At 53.4% G+C, this 19,611-nt stretch overlaps 1 protein-coding gene across 1 annotated transcript in view; it reads right to left on the bottom strand.

Annotated features, from left to right (window-relative positions):
* The window catches only part of LOC140898051 (butyrophilin subfamily 1 member A1), a 42,326-nt gene extending 25,112 nt beyond the window's left edge, over positions 1–17,214 (bottom strand). The window contains exons 1-3 of the mRNA XM_073311487.2: positions 16,787–17,214; positions 12,932–13,048; positions 10,971–11,318 (exon numbers count right to left, since the gene is read on the bottom strand). Of these exons, the coding sequence (XP_073167588.1) occupies positions 10,971–11,318; positions 12,932–13,037 (454 nt within the window). The 5' untranslated portion in view covers positions 13,038–13,048; positions 16,787–17,214. The remainder of the gene's footprint in view (positions 1–10,970; positions 11,319–12,931; positions 13,049–16,786) is intronic.
* Between the last annotated feature and the right edge of the window lie 2,397 nt (positions 17,215–19,611).

Genomic DNA, 19,611 nt, shown 5'->3' with positions numbered 1-19,611 from the left:
CCTGGCAAGACACGCCCACCGTGCCGGAAGCAGAGGGGCCGGACAGGAAGTTTAAAAGGTGGGCGCTGCAGCTCAGTTGGGCTGGAGATGGTGAAGGAGACAGACGCCTCCCACCCACTGCTGGGTCTTGCACCCAAGAGGGACCTCTGCAGCACTGAGGACTTGAAGGAACTGCCAGAGATATCAACAAGGACACGGAAGAGCTGCTGGGACTGCCACTGGCTGCATACCCCGGGGAAAGGGAGGACACCCCACAAGATAAAGGTGCACGACAAGGGGGTCATAAGAAGTAGCCCAAGGACACCAGACAACAGTGTGGTGGTGGTACGAGAGGGCTGATCAGCGTGTTGTGGTGGGATCCTCACTGATCCAGTGGTGGAGCCCTCTGCCACTGCTGGGCCTGGGCTGGGACGCAGTGGAGTAGGGTCCCGGGTCCCTCTACCCCCTGCGGCTGCCCCACCCCTGGGGTGGCCACCTACCCACCTTAGGCCAAGAGGACTGCGTTTGTCTGCCATCTGCCTGAGCCATGTTGCCAGGTGATAGACTGTTTTGTGCTCCTCCCTGCCTGAGTGCCCGAGCTCCCTAGACTGTCTGGTGCTCTGCCCTGCCCAGAGACCCTGAGCCCCAAAACTGTATATTGCTCTGTCCTGCCCAGAAGGCCTGAGCTCCAGCAATGGCTAATTCCCCACTAAGGATTGCCTTTACAGAAATGTGGTAGCAAGGGGGTGTGGCCTCACTCCAAGGCGGATGGGGAGGGATGGCCACAGATGCCTACATGACTAAACAGATAAATAAGTGAGAATATAAGAGTATCGGGCACTAATATATACTAAACTGCATCTTGAGGAACACTGGCCTGTACGGAAAGCTGAAAACAGGGCCTTTTTCGAGACCAGATGATTCCAGTGGGGGATGTTGAAATTCCCATATCCTGGGAGTCCCAGCCTACCCCTTACTGCCATGACTCATGAAATCTTACATGGGAAACCTGGACAGCAGTAAGCAGTGCTTCAACAATAGGGTTAGCTGGGGAGGTGAGCATACATCTGCTCTGACTGAAGCATGATTTGGGACTTCATCATCTCTGTTTGCTCCTCCATCACTTTAATCATTTGCTTCTGTCCCTTTAGAATGTGTTCCTCACTCTTTCTGTCCTTCCTTTTCTTTTTCTCCAATTCCTGCATTCCATGGCCTGCGTTGTGCAGGAGGTCAGACTAGATGATCATAATGGTCCCTTATGACAAAGTCTATGATTCTTTTCTCTCTGAGGATTGGAGAACCTCTTGGTACATGTCCTCCATGCTATGCCTTGGTCGCTTCCTTAGCTGGCGAAGGTGCTCAGCCAGTGTGTAGGGAGTTCCCCTGAAGGCAACATTTGCATTAGCACAAGAAACAATACACAGAAGCATCATTGTTAGTTCACACACAGCATACAATCCTTACGGAAAAATTCACCTCTTATAACATACCAATCACTTTCTCTATGAATCCTGGCAAGCACACATCTCCACAAACACCATAAGCATGATAAGTGAGGCCTGGACGGGTGGTGGGCATTCAAGATGAGACAAGGGGTAGGTTATGTTTTCAGGGGATCCCTGAGGGTGACCATGGACAATAATGAAAATTCTGCCCCCATTTTCCACAGGCGGGGGTCATTGAAGTTGATATCTCATTCCTGAAGGTGAGCAAGGGTGCATCTATTGCACCCATGCGGGTTCAGACCCGGTCCCTATGCTACTCGCCTGTGTGCTGCTTTGGTCCCAGCACAAGTGATTGCTGAGTTGCACGGGAAAGTGTTCTACAATGGCAGAAGGAACAAAGCAGCTCTGACAAGAAACCTTTGGCAGAGGATTGGTGTGTACCTCCTGTAAAGTTTGCTAGAGATCTTTCTGGAGGATTCCTCTGAAATATCGGTGTGCGTTAACACACTGTTCAGCCACACTTCTTAGCTTCAAAGGGAAATGTGGAGCACTTTGAAACACAGCTAGTCTTGCAGATTTGTATCCCTTCACCCACTTCTACAATACACAGACCAAAGGACAGCTGAACCTCATGTAACAGAGCAGCGTCAACTCAAAAAGATAACTTACTGGGCCTCTCCTCTTCTGCATCCTGCACACCCGAGATGGACTGCTGGGACTGGCTAGACCCTCCGGAGTGGAAAAGAGGTCCTGACTTGCCGCACCGCCATCGACCCTGCCGTGTGCGCCAAATCATCCTCCAACTTAACCTCCTCATCCACGACTTTGTCATCAGGGTTGAGTCTGCTGTCCACTGTCTCCAGCCCCACTGAAGTATCCACAGGGCTCCTGGTGGTGGAGGTGGGGTCGCCGCCGAGGATGGCATCCAGCTTCTAATAGAAGTGGCAGGTCTTCGGTGCAGCACCAGAGTGACAGTTTGCCTCCCTTGCCTTCTGGCATGTCTGCCTCATCTCCTTTATCTTTGCCCAGCCCTGCACCATGTTCCGTTCATAGTCACCGAGAGGGCTGGTCTCATTCTGGTATCCTTGAGCTGCAATGCTGCGACGAGCTCCGCACACAGTTCCAGGAAGGTGGCTTTCTGCATCTGTAAGTTCTGCAGCCACTGCTCGTCATCCCAGTCCTGCATAACCATGCAATCCCACCACTGAGTGCTTGTTTCCCGAGCCCGAAAGCGACGGTCCACCGTGTGCAGCTGCTCCGTGAATGCCAGCAGAAATCTGGTGTTGTTTCTATAAATGGCACATAGAAGGTCAGGCAGCTCTGAATCCTGTTCAGATTGGGAGCTCATGAGATACTGCATGACCATCCGCGATGGTTCATAACAGCGACCACAGCGGTAGAGAGCAGTGTGGGGCCATCCTTTCAGGTAGAGATGGCGGATGCACAGCAAACAGGGGCAGTTAAAAATGCAGCGAAATGCAGTCCGAAGCTCATGGAATGCTGGGATGGAAAAATGCATCATGGGATGCTGAACCCACACCCATGATGCACTGCGATCCGCTCCACCGTCCCACAACACTGAGCTGCAGACCGTGGCGAAGAGCGCAGTGGGAGAGCTATCCACAATGACAGATTTCAGAGTTCAGAGTAACAGCCGTGTTAGTCTGTATTCGCAAAAAGAAAAGGAGTACTTGTGGCACCTTAGAGACTAACCAATTTATTTGAGCATGAGCTTGTGAGCTGTAGCTCACGAAAGCTCATGCTCAAATAAATTGGTTAGTCTCTAAGGTGCCACAAGTACTCCTTTTCTTTTTGAGATTTCAGAGTGGCAGCCATATTAGTCTGTATCAGCAAAAACAACGAGGAGTCCTTGTGGCACCTTAGCCCTGGTCTACACTACGAGTTTAGGTCGAATTTAGCAGCGTTAGATCGATTTAACCCTGCACCCGTCCACACAACGAAGTCATTTTTATCGACTTAATGGGCTCTTAAAATCAATTTCTGTACTCCTCCCCGATGAGAGGATTAGCGCTGAAAGCGACATTGCCGAGTCAAATTTGGGGTAGTGTGGACGCAATTCGATGGTATTGGCCTCCGGGAGCTATCCCACAGTGCTCCATTGTGACCGCTCTGGACAGCGCTCTCAACTCGCATGCACTAGCCAGATAGGCAGGAAAAGCCCCGCAAACTTCTGAATTTCGTTTCCTGTTTGACCAGCGTGGCAAGCTGATCAGAACAGGTGACCGTGCAGATCTCATCAGCAGAGGTGACCATGGAGTCCCAGAATTGCAAAAGAGCTCCAGCATGGACCAAACAAGAGGTACTGGATCTGATCGCTGTATGGGGAGATGAATCCGTGCTATCAGAACTCCGTTCCGAAAGATGAAATGCCAAAATATTTGAAAAAATCTCCAAAGGCATGATGGACAAAGGCTATAACAGGGACCCGCAGCAGTGCCGGGTGAAACTTAAGGAGCTCAGGCAAGCCTACCAAAAGACCAAAGAGGCAAATGGCCACTCCGTGTCAGACCCCCAGAAATGCCGGTTCTATGATGAGCTGCATACAATTCTAGGGGGCGCCTCTACAACTACCCCACACCGTACGTGGACTCCTGCAAGGGAGTCTCACGCAACAGGGATGAGGATTTTGGGGACGAGGAAGATGAGGAGGAGGGGGGAGGTTGAAGACAGCGCACACCAGGCAAGTGGAGAAACCGTTCTCTATGACAGCCAGGAACTGTTTATCACCCTGGAGCCAATACCCTCCCCATGATGAGAGGAGGCAAGATGAAATGCTGAGGCTACTGGAGGATCAAACTGATATGCTCCAGAGTATGGTTGAGGTGCAGGAAAGGCACAGATCACCACTGCAGCCCCTGTGTAACCAACCACCTGCCTCCCCAAGTTCCATAGCCTCCTCACCCAGACGCCCAAGAACGTGTAGGGTGGGGGAGGCTCCGGGCACCCAACCACTTCACCCCAGAGGACTGCCCAAGCAACAGAAGGCTGGCATTCAATAAGTTTTGAAGTGCAGTGTGGCCTTATCCTCCCCTCCTTCCCCGGGCTACCTTGCCAGTTATCCCCCTATTTGTGTGATGAATTAATACAGAATGCATGAATTTGAAACAACAATGACTTTATTGCCTCTGCAAGCAGTGATTGAAGGCGGGAGGGGAGGGCAGTTGGCTTACAGGGAAGTAGAGTGAACCAAGGGGGTGGGTTTTCATCAAGGTAAAACAAACAGAACTGTCACACCATATCCTGGCCAGCCATGAAACTGGTTTTCAAAGCTTCTCTGGTGTGCAGCATGCCCTGCTGTGCTCTTCTAACTGCCCTGGTGTCTGGCTGCGCATAATCAGCAGCCAGGCGGTTTGCCTCAACCTCCCACCCCGCCATAAACATCTCCCCCTTACTCTCACAGATATTGTGGAGCACACACCAAGCAGCAATAACAATGGGAATACTGGTTTCACTGAGGTCTGAGCGAGTCAGTAAACTGCGCCAGCGACCCTTTAAACATCCAAATGCACATTCTACCACCATTCTGCACTTGCTCAGCGTATAGTTGAACAGCTCCTGACTACTGTCCAGGCTGCCTGTGTATGGCTTCGTGAGCCATGGCATTAAGGATCCCCAAGGATAACTGTAGGCATTTCAACATCCCCAACGGTTATTTTCTGGTCTGGAAATTAAGTCCCTTGCTGCTGCTGTTCAGATAGACCTGACTTCCTGAAGATGCGAGTGTCATCTACCTTTCCTGGCCATCCCACGTTGATGTTGGTGAAACGCCCCTTGTGATCCACCAGTGCTTGCAGCACCATTGAAAAGTACCCCTTTCGGTTTATGTACTGACTGCATTGATGGTCTGGTCCCAAGATAGGGATATGCGTTCTGTCTATTGCCCCACCACAGTTAGGGAATCCCATTGAAGCAAAGCCATCCACTATGACCTGCACGTTTCCCAGAGTCTCAACCCTTGATAGCAGCAGCTCAGTGATTGCGTTGGCTACTTGGATCACAGCAGCCCACACAGTAGATTTGCCCACTCCAAATTGATTCCTGACTGACCGGTAGCTGTCTGGTGTTGCAAGCTTCCACAGGGCTATCACCACTCGCTTATGAACTGTGAGGGCTCCTCTCATCTTGGTATTCTTGCGCTTCAGGGCAGGGGAAAGCAAGTCACAAATTTCCATGAAAGTGCCCTTATGCATGCGAAAGTTTCACAGCCACTGGGAATCATCCCAGATCTGCAACACTATGCAGTCCCACCAGTCTGTGCTTGTTTCCCGGGCCCAGAATCGGCATTCCATGGCATGAGCCTGCCCCACTGCCACCAGGATGGCCAAATCACCGGGGTCCATGCTTTGAGAGAAGTCTGTGTCCCTGTCCTCATCACTCTCGTCACTGCGCTTCCGTCGCCTCCTCACCTGCTTTTGCAGGTTCTTGTTCTGCACGTACTGCAGGATAATGCGCGAGGTGTTTACAATGCTCATAACTGCCACAGCGATCTGAGTGGGCTCCATGCTTGCCGTGGTATGGCGTCTGCAGGAGAAGAGGAGAGCAGAGTTGCAGGGGAAGCGGAGGTTGGATGACCAGTTTTGCAGACCTACTGCACCGTCTGCTGCCAGGACACAACAGCTGAGCAGGCTGCAAGCTTGCCATGGTATGGCGAGACAAGAGCAGCCGAGCAGAGTTGCAGCGGAAGCGGCCAATGATGACGGTCATATAGAGGACCTGCGAGACTACCAAGAGAGCAGAGTGGCATCGGAAGTGGTGGTCAGAAGGCCAGTTTTTCTGACCTATTGCACCGTCTGCTGCCAGAGCAGGAGAGCAGAGTGGCAGCGGAAGCGGTGGTTCGATGACGACGGTTAGCAGTCCTACTGCATCTTCTTCTGAAAGCAGTATGGCGCCCGCATGGAAAAAAGGCGCAAAACGATTGTCTGCCGTTGCTTTCACGGAGGGAGGGGTGACTGACGACATGTATCCAAAACCACCCATGACAATGTTTTTGCCCCATCAGGCATTGGGAGCTCAACCCAGAATTCCAATGGGCGGCAGAGACTGTGGGAACTGTGGGATAGCTACCCACAGTGCAATGCTCCAAAACGCGACACTAGCCTCCGTACTTTGGACACACTCCACCGACTTAATGCACTTAGTGGGGACACACACAATCAACTGTATAAAATCGCTTTCTAAAAAATCGACTTCTATAAATTCGACCTAATTTCGTAGAGTAGACATAAATTTATGAGTCTCTAATAAGGGTATTTGGGCATAAGTTTTCATGGGGTAAAACCCACTTCATCAGCTGCATGGAGTAGAAAATACAGTAGCGAGGTATAAATACACAACATATCAAAAGATGGGAGTTGCCTTACCAAATCGGGGGTCAGTGCTAACGAGCCAATTGAATTAAGGTGGAAGTGGGCTATTATCAACAGTTGACAAGAAGGGAGGGAAAAAAGTCACTTTTGTAGTGCTAATGAGTTCAGTGTAATCAAGGTGGCCCACTTCAAACAGTTGACAAGAAGGTGTGGGTATCAGTAGTGGGAAATTTAGTTTTTGTAGTGACCCATCCACTCCCAGTCTTCCTTCAGGCCTAATTTGATGGTGTCCAGTTTGCAAATTAATTCCAGTTCTGCAGTTTCTCATTGGAGCCTGTTTTTGAAGTTTTTTTGTTGAAGAATTGCCACTTTTAAGTTTGTTATTGAGTGTCCAGGGAGACTGAAGTGCTCTCCTACTGGTTTTTGAATGTTATAATTCTTGATGTCAGATTTGTGTCCATTTATTTTTTTGCATAAAGACTGTCCGGTTTAGCCAAAGTACATGACCGAGGGGCATTGCTGGCACATGATGGCATACATCACATTGGTAGATGTGCAGGTGAATGAGCCCCTGATGGTGTGGCTGATGTGGTTAGGTCCTATGATGGTGTCCCTTGAATAGATATGTGGACAGATTTGGCACTGGGGTTTGTTGCACGGTTTGGTTCCTGGGTTAGTGTTTTTGTTGTGTGGTGTGTAGTTGCTGGTGAGTATTTGCTTCAGGTTGGGGGGCTGTCTATAAGTGAGGACTGGCCTGTCTCCCAAGGTCTGTGACAGTGAGGGGTTGTCTTTCAGGATAGGTCGTAGACCGCTGATGATGCGCTGGAGAGGTTTTAGCTGATGGCTAGTGGCGTTTTGTTACTTTCTTTGTTGGGCCTGTCCTGTAGTAGGTGACTTCTCGGTACCCTTCTGGCTTACCTACATGCCTCCAGCTTTCATCCAGACCACATCACACGATTCATTGTCTATAGCCAAACTCTATGATACAACCACATTTGCTCCAATCCAATCCAATCCCTTAGACAGATCCCTTAAACACCTACTGGATCTCTATCAAACATTCTTAAAACTACAATACCCACCTGGTGAAGTGAAGAAACAGATTGACAGAGCCAGAAGGGTACCCAGAAGTCACCTACTACAGGACAGTCCTGCCTATAGTAGGGAGGGAAAGAAGGGTTGAGGCCTCCTCAGGTAAGGGGAAGGAGTGGGATGGGAGGGATTTGATATGGTGAGGTGTGGTGTAAAAGTTGTGAGTTTCGGAGCAGGGAGTCCTGTCATCCCCAAATTCTCCCCCTCCCCATGCTGGGATCTGGGGGAGCCCTACCCCTCTGCAGGGCTCTGAACTCCTTTTTTTGCCCCTGTATGCCCTGGGATCTGGGAGACCCTGTCGCTCTTGGGGTGTCTAAGCCCCTCATGTAATCTGTGATCAAGGGGAAGTGGGGTGGGGGGTTGAATGTGATGAAAATGTAAACACCTGAAATGCAGGAAATCAATAGTTAAAATACACATCGCCCCTGGGTGGGGTTTGCCACAGTGTGTGGGGGAGGGGGAGTTGTATTGGGTGGGCCTGCAACATGGCTGGGTAAGTCCGGCTGGACCAGGGCCGGGGGGCTCAGCTCGGCATGGTAGTTGGGGTGAAGAGCCCAGCTCAGTGTGCTGCTCATGTAACCGAGGTAGTGTGTGGCCCACCAGTGAGCTGCTACCTGTGATATGTGCTCCCAGAAATGTAGGGCAGAGGGGAGCTAAATGTTGTGGGGGATGGTGGAGAAGGAAACAGACACACCAGTTTCCTCTCACACGCTTAAATTAGCCGCTGTATAATAAAACTGTCAAGGTGTTGGGGCAGGGACCTGGGATGAGATTTCTCTCACCAGCCCTGTTACAAGCTACACACTGCAAACATTGCACAGCACGACCATTATCCCCACTGCACTATCAGAGTGCACAGCGGGAGGGGCACTGAACAACCACGGGGCAACCCGCCCCAGCTCCGGGCTGAGCAGCTGGCCTCCCCGCCCCTAAAGGCCGCCCTCTCCTCCCCCCCGCCCCACCAGCCAAGCCGGGATGGCTCCAACACTGGGCTGAGCCACTGGCCCCTGAGCCCCAGTGCTGGGCTGAGGCGCTGGACCCCCGAGCGGTAGGCCAAGGCGCTGCCCCCCACCCCAAGACCCCCAGCACCAGGCAGCGCATGACCAAGCTGCCCCACTCCCCCGCCAGATGCCCCCGGCTGGCCACCCTCTGGCTTGCCGTGTCCCTCCTCACTCCCCCTCCCAAGAGGAGGAGGGATGCAGTGAGCAGTGGGGATTTCTGGAGGGGTGGGGGTGGTGTTGTGGCAGGACCACCGCGGCGCAAGCGTCCAGCAGCGGATTGGCGGCAGGGAAGGCTCAGCCTTCCCACGCCTCTTCTACCCACCGCCCGTGACTACAACCGCCTAAATGGCCACTGACTCCTGCAACAAACGTTTCCCTTTCTGTTTAAAAAAACTAGGAAATTCAGTGACAAAACCTTCGTTAGCACAGAGTTCAGGCTGCCTGGTGATATTATCTCCTGCCCTTCCAGAGCACAGTGACAGCTCTGCCCCCCTGCTCCCACTGCTCTCCACTGGTCAGGACAGCTACACTGAACACCGGGAATGCAGCTGCAGTGCAGGCAGACACATGCTGCAATTCAAATCTGTGGAACACAACACAAACAATGGCACCTTCCTGTAACCCTTCCTCATGTCTATTCACTGACAGAAAACTTAGGGTAGGTCTACACTACTGCAGTAAGTCGACCTAAGGTACACAACTCCAGCTACATGAATAATGTAGCTGGAGTCGATGTACTTTAGGTCGAGTTACAGCGGTGTCTACACCGCGCAGGGTTGATGGGAGACAGTCTCCCGTTGACCTACCTTACTCTTCTCGGCAGGGGTAGAGTACATGGGTTGACTGGAGAGCAATCCACGGTCGATTTGGCGCGTCTTCACTAGACCCGCTAAATCGACTGCCGGTGCATCGATCAACACTCCGTCGACCCCGGCTGTAGTGTAGATGTAGCTTTAGTTACCTCTAGGCAACCTTAACTCTGTATTATCTCATGCACTTCCAGAACGCTGAGTTCAGCAATACTCAGGCCTCTAAAACTAGGAAATCCATCAGGAAGGTAAATACCCAAACAACCTTAACTCTGCCCCTTTGGAGCTGGCAATAACCACTGGGAATCGGTTGCATGCACTGAAGTTGCATCCACTGTGCTTGGTGTAGTTGTAATGGCTAGAGGAGGGATTATTTGGAGCATATTGGCAGAGCTATCACAGTGACATCAGGAGTGGTGCAGGTGTACCTTGAGGGATCAATCATGCCTCATTTCAGCACGGAGCAGTGCAGGTTGTGTCAGTTGTAGGGCACAGACTCCTTGCCATGGGGATTGTCAGCAGCCTAGTGCCAGATATGTCAGTGATCACCAAGTCTTGATGAGGGGTAAGTGAAGGCAACGTCCCAGAAGAAATCCACACCCACAGGGCAAGGGTGACAAGGCGATAACATTTTGCAAGTCAGGGGTGGTTTGTGTGCAGCAGGCTTAGTGTTTGAGTGTAGACCCAGGTATTCACTGCACCTGGCCTAAACCTCATCTCCTCGTTACAGAACTAGCTTCATCTCTGCCCCCTTGCTGGTCTCTCTGACAGCACCTTCAGGGGTCAGGCCTCCTGCCTTTGCCTGTCCTGGGAGCAGGAATTCCTCAATTCTCCCACTCTTAGACCAGGCTCTGGGCTACAGGGCCTTGTGTATCAACCACCGTTGCCCTGAAGGGGTCAGACACAAGCCGAGATCAATCCCAGCTGGTGGCATCAGTTTGGGGAGGATCAGAGTCATTGTTCAGCCCCAGGCGTGCACAAAATAACTGTAATAACCACAACACGTTAATGTCACCTGACTGTTCAGGGATGTCAGTGCGTCTCGTTAACCCCTCGCTCTAATGCCCTCAAATTTGGGCCACTAACCCCACCCCAGACTCCAGTGAGTCACAGCAATTTTCAAGACAATCTGAGAATGCGTCCGGGGTTTAGAGAACTTAGAAAAACGGATATTAAACAGCAAACTAGAATCGACCTGATCCAGAGCAGAGCTGCTGACCCACAACAATGAAAAAAATTGTGTCATCTCACAGTGAGCCTTCTGACTCCACTTATTACCCTGCTGAAGACATTAAAACATCAGAACAAGTTACTGACCTGCCACCTGCAGTTCCAACATAGCATCTTCATAAGAGACATCGGACTGAAAAAAACACTTGTACTGGCCATCATCGGAGGGTCGGATATCGCGTATTCTCAAGGAAACTCTCCCACTGGTGATGTCATCTTTCAAGAGCTCAGTTCTTCCTCGATATTCCTGCATCTGCTCTCCATACTGATCCTGCCCATCACGGTACAGGTGCACCGCTGGAGAGAACTGGGATCGGAACCATCTCAGCTCCATGTTCTCAGCGCTCATCCTAGGGGAGAGGTGGCAGGGCAGGATGGCCTCCCCACCTAGGGAGGCAGTGATTGGATGGTCAGGTCCAGTCACTGTGAATTGTGCTGTGAAATGTACGATGAAAAAAGGAAATTAAATTGGTGAAAGGCTGGGGGTGGCATTAATTCAGCAGTAAGACACACAGTAAGAGAGCACCCTGCGTTAGAAGTGAAAGACCATTTAAAGACAAAAGCTTGACGAAGCATAAACCAATAAAAGGTCTGAACACGTTACACTTATCCCAAAAAATTCTCATCTAGCACATGGGACTCTCTGGTAGGTTCCAAAGTCTTTCAAACCTTTCTCTAAGGGTTTGTCCTCTTGGTTAACAGGTCCTGTCACTTTGCAGCCCAAGATCTCGGGCCTCTGGTCAGTTCAAATCCAGTTTTTATACCAAAAATCTTTGTTCTCTTGGTCTTCTGGGACCTGGTCTAACCCAGTTTATGCAATTCTCCCTAGGGGTGGTACTTCTCTGGAGCTGTTACCTGTCCCACAAGTAATTACCCCCCATGATTTGCAAATCCTGAAGGAGATGGGGTAACCCTCCCCCATGGCATAGATTACAATCCCAATCCCACAAAGATACATATAACACGTATAGATACCATTGATAAAGGGGGTACAAAAATAAGCAGAACATTCATAAAGTGAATTTGATAGTCCCCAAAATGCTGCATGTGGCTGCAATATCTGTCACACAGAGTTCACGTGAGACACTGTCCCTATTATCTTTGAATAGGGCTCTAACTTCTCATGGACACCCTGGGGATAATGATGCTGGGGGCCTGGTTCTCGGATACACCAAGGCCTTTTCGTGCTGCTCCAGCACAGGGGCCTCCTCATCCGCAGTAGGGATGGTGTAAAGGCTTACAAGGTGTAAAGAGATGAAAACAGATCATCACTATGCAGGCGATGGCTTGAAAGGTAAAGTCAGAGGTCAGATAATGGAGAGGGGGGAGGAGGCAGATACAAAAGTGCAAGAAACAGAGAACTGGTCACCGTGGAACTGCACAGGATGTGGGGGTCTCGGTGCAAAGACTCAGCATCAGGAGAGACAGAGAGCTGGTTAAATTAACAGGATGGAAATCACAGCATGAGGGAACCTAAATGCCCAAGTAGCTATGGAGCCGTCCCGGGGGTGGAGTGGGTCACTATCAGGGCTTCACTGAGGGCACAGAACGAAGAAGCGGGCAAATATCTTCACATCCTCACTGTGAGATGAGGTCTCGCTCTGAGCCCTAGTCAGATGCGTCTGGGTGCAGCATGAATGACTTGTGGGTTGTTACGTCTAAACTAGAGAGTCTAGGACTCAGGACTCCTTCATGGCTGAAGAGTCTGATTTGTGACGTATACGGTCTGTCAGTGCAGCGTATAGGAATTGGATAGTGCCCTTTTAAATAGTTTGTGAACCCTGTAGTGGTGCTCACTGTGCTCTGTGTTTTAGAAGCTGCCAGAAATCAGCCAGAGCAGTAGGATGAACACAGTGTACAGGCCTGACAAGATGCTGTATAGATAGTAACCATGGTTACTGGGGACCCAGCTGTGCCCTGTGGTTTCTCCAGGTTGCTGGTTGTGGGGAGGTTGAGCAGACGTGGTTTATAAGACAAGGCAGTGATGTGAGATATACGGTGATGACCAGCAACAGTTGCAAACCCAGAGAGGAGGCTGGAGCTCCTACCTGACACCAGCCTGTGGACCTGTAGAGCGAGGCAGAGAGTGACGTAGCCAGGCAGAGCAGAGCTCCCTGTGGAGAGGGGGGAGAATGAGGGAACTTTCCCCGTCATCGTAGCTTGGTCTGGGGAACAGGAGAAATAACAAACCAGACAGTGAGTGTGATGCATTGACAGTGCCACGGCTGTCTGACTTTTACAGCCCTGGTCCATTGATCAGTTATGATTACATTAGCACAATTCCGAATATTCGTACACTAAGGTCAGAGGGGACCATTAGATCATCTAGTCTGATCTGTGCCACAGGCCAAAGACTCTCACCCGTTTACCATTGTACTGAGCCCAAACTGGTGTTTGACTGAAGCATCTTCCAGAAAGTCACCAAGTCTTTATCTGAAGACAGCAAGAGATGGACAATTCATCCCTTCCCTTGGTAGTTTATTCCAGTGATTAATAACCCTCACTGTCACAATTCTGTGCCTTAATTCTAATTTGAATTTGTTCATTTTTAAATTCCAGCCACTGGTTCTTGTTATGCCTTTCTCCACTGTATTAAAGAGAGCTTTAGTACCATGTGGCAGATGGGGAACTTTACTGAAATATTTTTGTGAACTATCGGTAGGACTCAGCAGCGATGCCAAGGGGATCGGTACAGTTTTGGGGGAAAGAATTGCTTCTCTCGCTGGGACATGGCCGAACAGGCTAGGTATCTGAGATGTAGAGCCACTCAGACTGTCTGCGCTGGGATCAACACAGATCAATGGAGGACCTTGAAAAGACAATGGGAAGCCTCAACAACTGAGCATCAACTCCTAGAGCAAGTTTCTTCCCCCACCTCTCTGCAGGGAAGAGGAGCAATAGCCCAGACCTGGAGCACAAAGGGAGAAGGTGTCAGGTGTCTGTGTTAAAGAACTGGGCTGACAGAGACACAGGAACTCACTTGGGATTTAGACACAAAAAAAGGGACAGGGAGCGAGTGAGCCAAGCTGGACCCTGCAGCAACACGGCTTGGCGGAGCCCCAGCTCTGGACCCCTCTCTTAAACTTTGCTTCTCTGGGCTGACCTAAGGACATTCGGATTCCATAGGCCAGGTGACTAACACATTGTTACAGATATTCACTGAGCACACTGAGCCCTGAAAGGGTAGAACAAGTCTCCTGCACAAGTCTGGCTTGGTTGGACTTGCTGCAAGGAGCCACGGAGAAAGCCAGGGATCGCTGGTGCTCCAAGGCCCAGTTTGTGAGTCACTGAAGCCATGGACCTGTCTCTGTGGAATTGTGTGGATCATGGGGTTCAGAACAATAAAGGCGTCACTCCCAAGGGCCTGGCTGAAGGCCAGGGCACAGACCAGACCTTGTGAATCCATGACAGAAAGTCACCTCTCACTCTTCTCTTTGCTAAACTGAACAGATTGATCTCCTTCCATCTCCTACTGTGAGGTGTTTGCTCCAGCCCCCAAATCATGTTTATGACCCTTTTCTGCAGTGTCTGGGATATTTTGGGGTGCAGTCATGACCTGTAAGGGGTTGCATCACTGCCCACCCTGCCCTGCCCTCCCGAGTGCAGCTGCTCAGAGCCCCTGGGGAATCTGTCCACATCACACAGGCACCTGCCTGGGAGCAGTTCAGAGATGAGATCTCTTGGAAACGTGGCCCTCGCCCTCTAGAGGCTGCGTTGCTGTGAAGGGCAGTGGGGGGCTTCCGACAAGGGCTCACACCACATAGCGCCGATGGAAGCTCTGGCTGGGTCTGGACTGTGACAGGATGAAGTGGCTGTTACCTGCCTTAGGCCAGGACAGCAGCAGGGGCCGGCACGGCCCAAAGAGCAGCCACACTGGGGAGGAAGTAGGTGAGAGCAGGGCTGGCAGGTGAGTCACTCACTGAGCACCTGCGTTCGGCGGCGGCTGCTGATAGCAAGCCAGTAAGAGGTAAAGCTCCCCCCTTCCTGCCAGGAACCCCCCCAAGGGAAGCAGCAGCCTCACCTGCCCACCTTTGGGGTGAGCCCCCCCGGAATGCAAAGGGCCTCGAGGGCACAGATAGGTGCAATTTACACTCAGAGGGGGAGATTTTCACAAACACAAAGGGGAGTTAGGATCAATGGGGCTTGTGCTCCTGAATTCCTTAGGAGCTTTAGAAAATCTCCCCCTCCCTGGCTGAAAATATTCATCAATGCAAAATTAGCCAGTGACTATTGGGGGGATAGGGTTTGTTGCTATGCTCTCTAGGTAGCCCAGCCCCACCCTTTGGGCCTCAGCTCCTGCAATGTTGTTCAGACAGCCTGGCTCAGATACTCCTCTCCTGGGCCCCAGCTGCTCTGCTCTTCTCCAAGAAACAGGTGCCAGCAAGCCAGGGAAACAAAAAAGCAAGATGGTGCCTGGCTGCATGCAACAAACCTGCTGAATTCTCTGGGATCTTGGAAAAATGCTAAATTCCATTACCGGGGAATGTTGTGATAATCGGGGTAAAAATGTCCCTGAATTGTGAGTGGAGCTATGAGAAGTGAGCAACATTAATACTCCCTGCCTTAAGCAGGAATAGTGGGGGGTGGCCCTGACCCACCCCTGAGAAGTCTAACTGCATTATTTCCACAGATCATGGACCCTGAGCTGCTCTGGGCCCTAAGCTACTGTTTAGTCTGATTATGCCTAGCATCGTGGATGGGCAGCTTCTCAACTCAGGGGAAGGGAAGGGACCTAGGGGGAGGGGCAGAGTGGGGGTGGGAAGAGTTGGAGTAGGGGGGCGGAGTGGGGGCAGGATCTCAGGGGAGGGGGCGGGGCCGGGGCCGGGATAGGGCACTTGCTGGCAAAACCAAAAGTTAGCACCTATGGCCTCTCCCCATCCCCCACCCAGGCAGGGACTTATCCTGTGTCCTGGCAGGTGGCTGGGGTGGGGTTGAAAGGCACTGCCAGGGGACCTTGTGCATGTCTCTTCCTCGCTGGTGTCTCTATCCCTGGCTGGTCACTTTGCCCATGTGCTGGGAGCTCTGAGCTGCTCCCCATGGAGGGAGAGCAGGAGAAACCAGCCTCTGGTGACTGGGGGTCTGGGCACAGCCGGGCCCTTGCGGGAGAGGCTCAGGGGTCTATGCGCTGGGCTGGAGCCTGTCCGGTGTCACTCTGTGTGTCCGGTCCCTACCCCTGCCCCTCCCCGCAGCTCCTGCTCCCCCGGCCATCCCCTGGGCGGGCTCCAACTGTGGGCTGGGACTCTTGCCAACTTTCGGACAGAACGAAACCGAACACCCTTGCCCCACCCCTTCTCCGAGGTCCCCCCCACTCACTCCATCCTCCCCCCATCGCTCGCTTTCCCCCACCCTCACTCACACGCTAATTTTAACCGGGCTAGGGAGGGTCCCTTTTCGACTGGGTGTTTGGTTGAAAACTGGACACGTGGCAACCGTAAGTGCCAAGGTGCTGCACTCCCCCGACCCCACCCCAGCTGTGTCTGGCTGCAGCCCCCCAGGGGTGGGTGTGGGGTTGGTGTGATCCCTGCCCCGCTGGGAGGGGCTGTGTCTGGGCCCCCGGGGCTTTGGTGGGGTGTGTCAGGGCAGGGCAGAGCAGAGAAGGTGCCTCGGGTCACAGGGCTCCCTGGACGGGGGAGCACCCGGCCTCCCCGCACCTGGCCCCCTGGTCCGGCCCGGCTGTCGGAAGACGCCTGCCCCGTTCATCTCCATGGGCGCTCTGCCTAGGGTGACCATATTTCCTCAAAGGGCAAACGGGACACGCCCTGGGGCTAGCCCGAGGCCCCCCCACCCTATCGCTCAGAGCTGGCCTGAGCCCTGCACTCCCCCAACCCAGGACTGGCGTCAGCCCCTCCCCCACCCCCATGCCTCCCATGCGGGCTGGTCCGACCCGCACCCGGGTCACTCACCGAGGCTGCAGCCCCGGATCCGCACACGGGGTCACGGAGCCGGAGGGTTGGAGACCGGACCCGCCCTCATTATTTGTGTGAATTTGTAGCTGAATTGACGGGGCCGAGCCTCCCCCCGGGCCTCCCCGCGCTTCAAAACTGAAAGTACCAAAGTAGCTGGAAGTGAAAGTCCCGGTCGGTGGCCCGGGCTGGGTGGGGCGGAGCAAATTGCTCTGAAAGTCCCAGCCCCCCCCCAGGGCTCGGAGCTGGCGGGGTTGGGCCTGGCGGGGGCAGTTCGGTGGGGGAGCCAGTGTCGGGGTGTCAATGTCCCCCCCCGCGCTGTTCCTGCCCCCCAGGGATCGCTGGGCTCTCAGTAATTCCCCCGCCCAGCCCCGTCCCCACAGCCCTGTCCGGCGGGGGAAACGAAGCAGCAGCAGCAAAAAGCGCCAGCCAGGTTGCCCCGCCCCCGCCCTGGGTGGAGGCAGAATGAGGAGGGGGGGGATGCTGCGCGGGGGAGGGAGCTGAAATCCGGAGCGACTGAGTGGGGCGGGGTGGGAAGCAACAGCGGATCAAGGGGAGGACTCAGGAACCGCCCGGCTGTAGCTGGCTCGGCTCCTGCAGGCGGCTCAAGTGCTTCTGTATCCTGGTGCCAACTTTTCCCAAGCTAGGGCTAAAGATTTCCCGAATCTGGTGAAAAATTCCCAGCAGAGCTTCTATATCCTGGGAAATGTCCCCAAATCTGGGAATGTTTGAGTAAAATGTTTCAACTTGGGAAATTGGGAATTTTCATTCAAAACATTTTACTCAAACATTCCCAGATTTGGGGACATTTCCCAGGATATCAGAGTAGCAGCCGTGTTCGTCTGTATTCGCAAAAAGAAAAGGAGGAGGTGTGGCACCTTAGAGACGAACCAATTTATTTGAGCATGAAGTGAGCTGTAGCTCAGGAAAGCTCATGCTCAAATAAATTGGTTAGTCTCTAAGGTGCCACACGTCCTCCTTTTCTTTTTCCCAGGATATAGAAACACTGCTCAGGGGAGCAGAGCGGGGGGGGGGGGGGCGGGTCCAGGGCCGGCAGCAGCTCTGGGACTCGCAGACCTCCCGGGAGCAGAGGGGGGGGGCCCTTCATACAGAGCCACTTTCCTGCCCGGCCCCGGCCCTTTCCCCGGGTCTCTCCCCTCCGCTGCAGGCTCCCACTCAGGGGCTGGTGTCGGCAGAGCCCGGGGCTGCCCCAGGGGCTGGTTCCAGCCCCCGACGTGTGTGTCCCCCTCCCCCCCCCCGCGGGAGCGCCATGGCCAAGTCTGAGGGTCGGTGAAAGCTGCGGGGGGCTCAGGGCTGGAGGCTGCGGGAAGCGGCGGGTCCGTCACTGTTACGCTGTCACCAGCAGCCCGGAGGAGGAGGGGGAGTCCCTGGGCGTGGGGCCAAGGGGCTGGATTCTCCTAAATCACAGGAGTTCCCCTCCCCCCAGCCCCGCCCCTTCCCGAACAGGGAACAGGAGCAGAGCCCAGATCTGGGGCTGTGTCCTTGCTGCTCAGTGTACGGGGACTCTTGGCCCCTCACTAACGCTCAGTGGTGGCTGCTTTGGTTGCTAGCTCCCAGCACTAAAAGAAAGGGGAAGGTTCCCTGGGAAATCAGGACCCTGAAACTGACAGTCCTCAGGAACAATGGGGAAGGCCAGTGCTCCAGGTCAGCCTGATTGACAGGGTGGGCAGGCTAATCAGGGAGTCAGGAGGCCAGGGGGGTCCCGTCCTCCCTCCTTCCCGTGAGCTGGATTTGCCTGGGTCAGACAGAGTGGGGCCCAGCTAAGCAGAAAGCCGGGGCCCAAGCTGAGCTGGGGAGCAGAGCGGGGCCAGAAAAGCAGCCCAGGAAGCAGGTCAGAGCTGGGAGCAGAGTCACCGAGACACAGCCCAGGGAGAGCAGACCCTGTGCTGGGAGCAGGGCTGGGGACCCAAAGCCAGAGGGGCCAGAGAAGCAGCTCAGGGGGCTGGAGGCAGAGCGGAGCTAGAACAGTGGAGCTGGGGGCTGGAGCAGTCTGGAGCCGGGTGCAGTGAGCAACTGGGGCCAGCCAAGGGGGGAACCTGGGCAAAGGGCCCGGCGCAGAAAGACACCCCCAGCCAAGGGTCCTTGCAGGCCAGACTGGAAGGGGGATCTTAACCTGTCGGGGGGCTGACTCTGAGTAGAAGGGTCCCACCACCCAAAGCCCAGAGGTGTGTGGCCACCACCAGAGCAAGTGTCCAACCTGCAGCATCCCTGCAGCACAGCCAAGGCTTGAGAAGGTGGCCTGGGACCTACAGGAAACAGACTGTGAACTGTCCTGACGTTCCAGACACACTGTTTGTGATGTTCCCTGCCACAGAGTGGGGTGATGTGTTTTCCTTTAACCTTTCCCATTTTTCCTTATTCTTTTTTAAATTAATTGCTAATTAAATAACCTGTATTTGCTTTAAATTGTATGTAATGATCACTGGGTCAAGGAAGTGCCCAGTGCAGAGAGAGTACCCCGAAGTGAAAACACCCTAGCCCCTGCCCTAGGTGACCACAGCAGGGTTGGGGGTCGAGCCCCCCAGGAATCCTGGGCCCAGCCTTATTGGGGTTACGAGGACTCTGCCAGACAGGAGAGCGGAAGGGGAGTCCTCAAGGGCAGGGAGGCCTCTGGGTAAAGGAAGTGGGAGGGAGGACTCAGATCCTTTCGCTAGCCCACTTCACCGGGGTAGTGCAGAAGCCAGGAAAGTTCCCCACAATAGCAGGACCATTCCCCCGCTTAAGCAGCACAGATGCTCCCAGCCACCAACACTGCCTGCAACCCCCCCCCCCATCTCCCCAGCAGCCTTAGTCACAGCAGCACT

Source organism: Lepidochelys kempii, chromosome 14 (genome assembly GCF_965140285.1).
Source record: "Lepidochelys kempii isolate rLepKem1 chromosome 14, rLepKem1.hap1, whole genome shotgun sequence".
In the NCBI taxonomy this organism is placed as follows: Eukaryota; Metazoa; Chordata; order Testudines; family Cheloniidae; genus Lepidochelys; species Lepidochelys kempii.
This window is presented reverse-complemented; position numbering and strand designations above follow the sequence as displayed.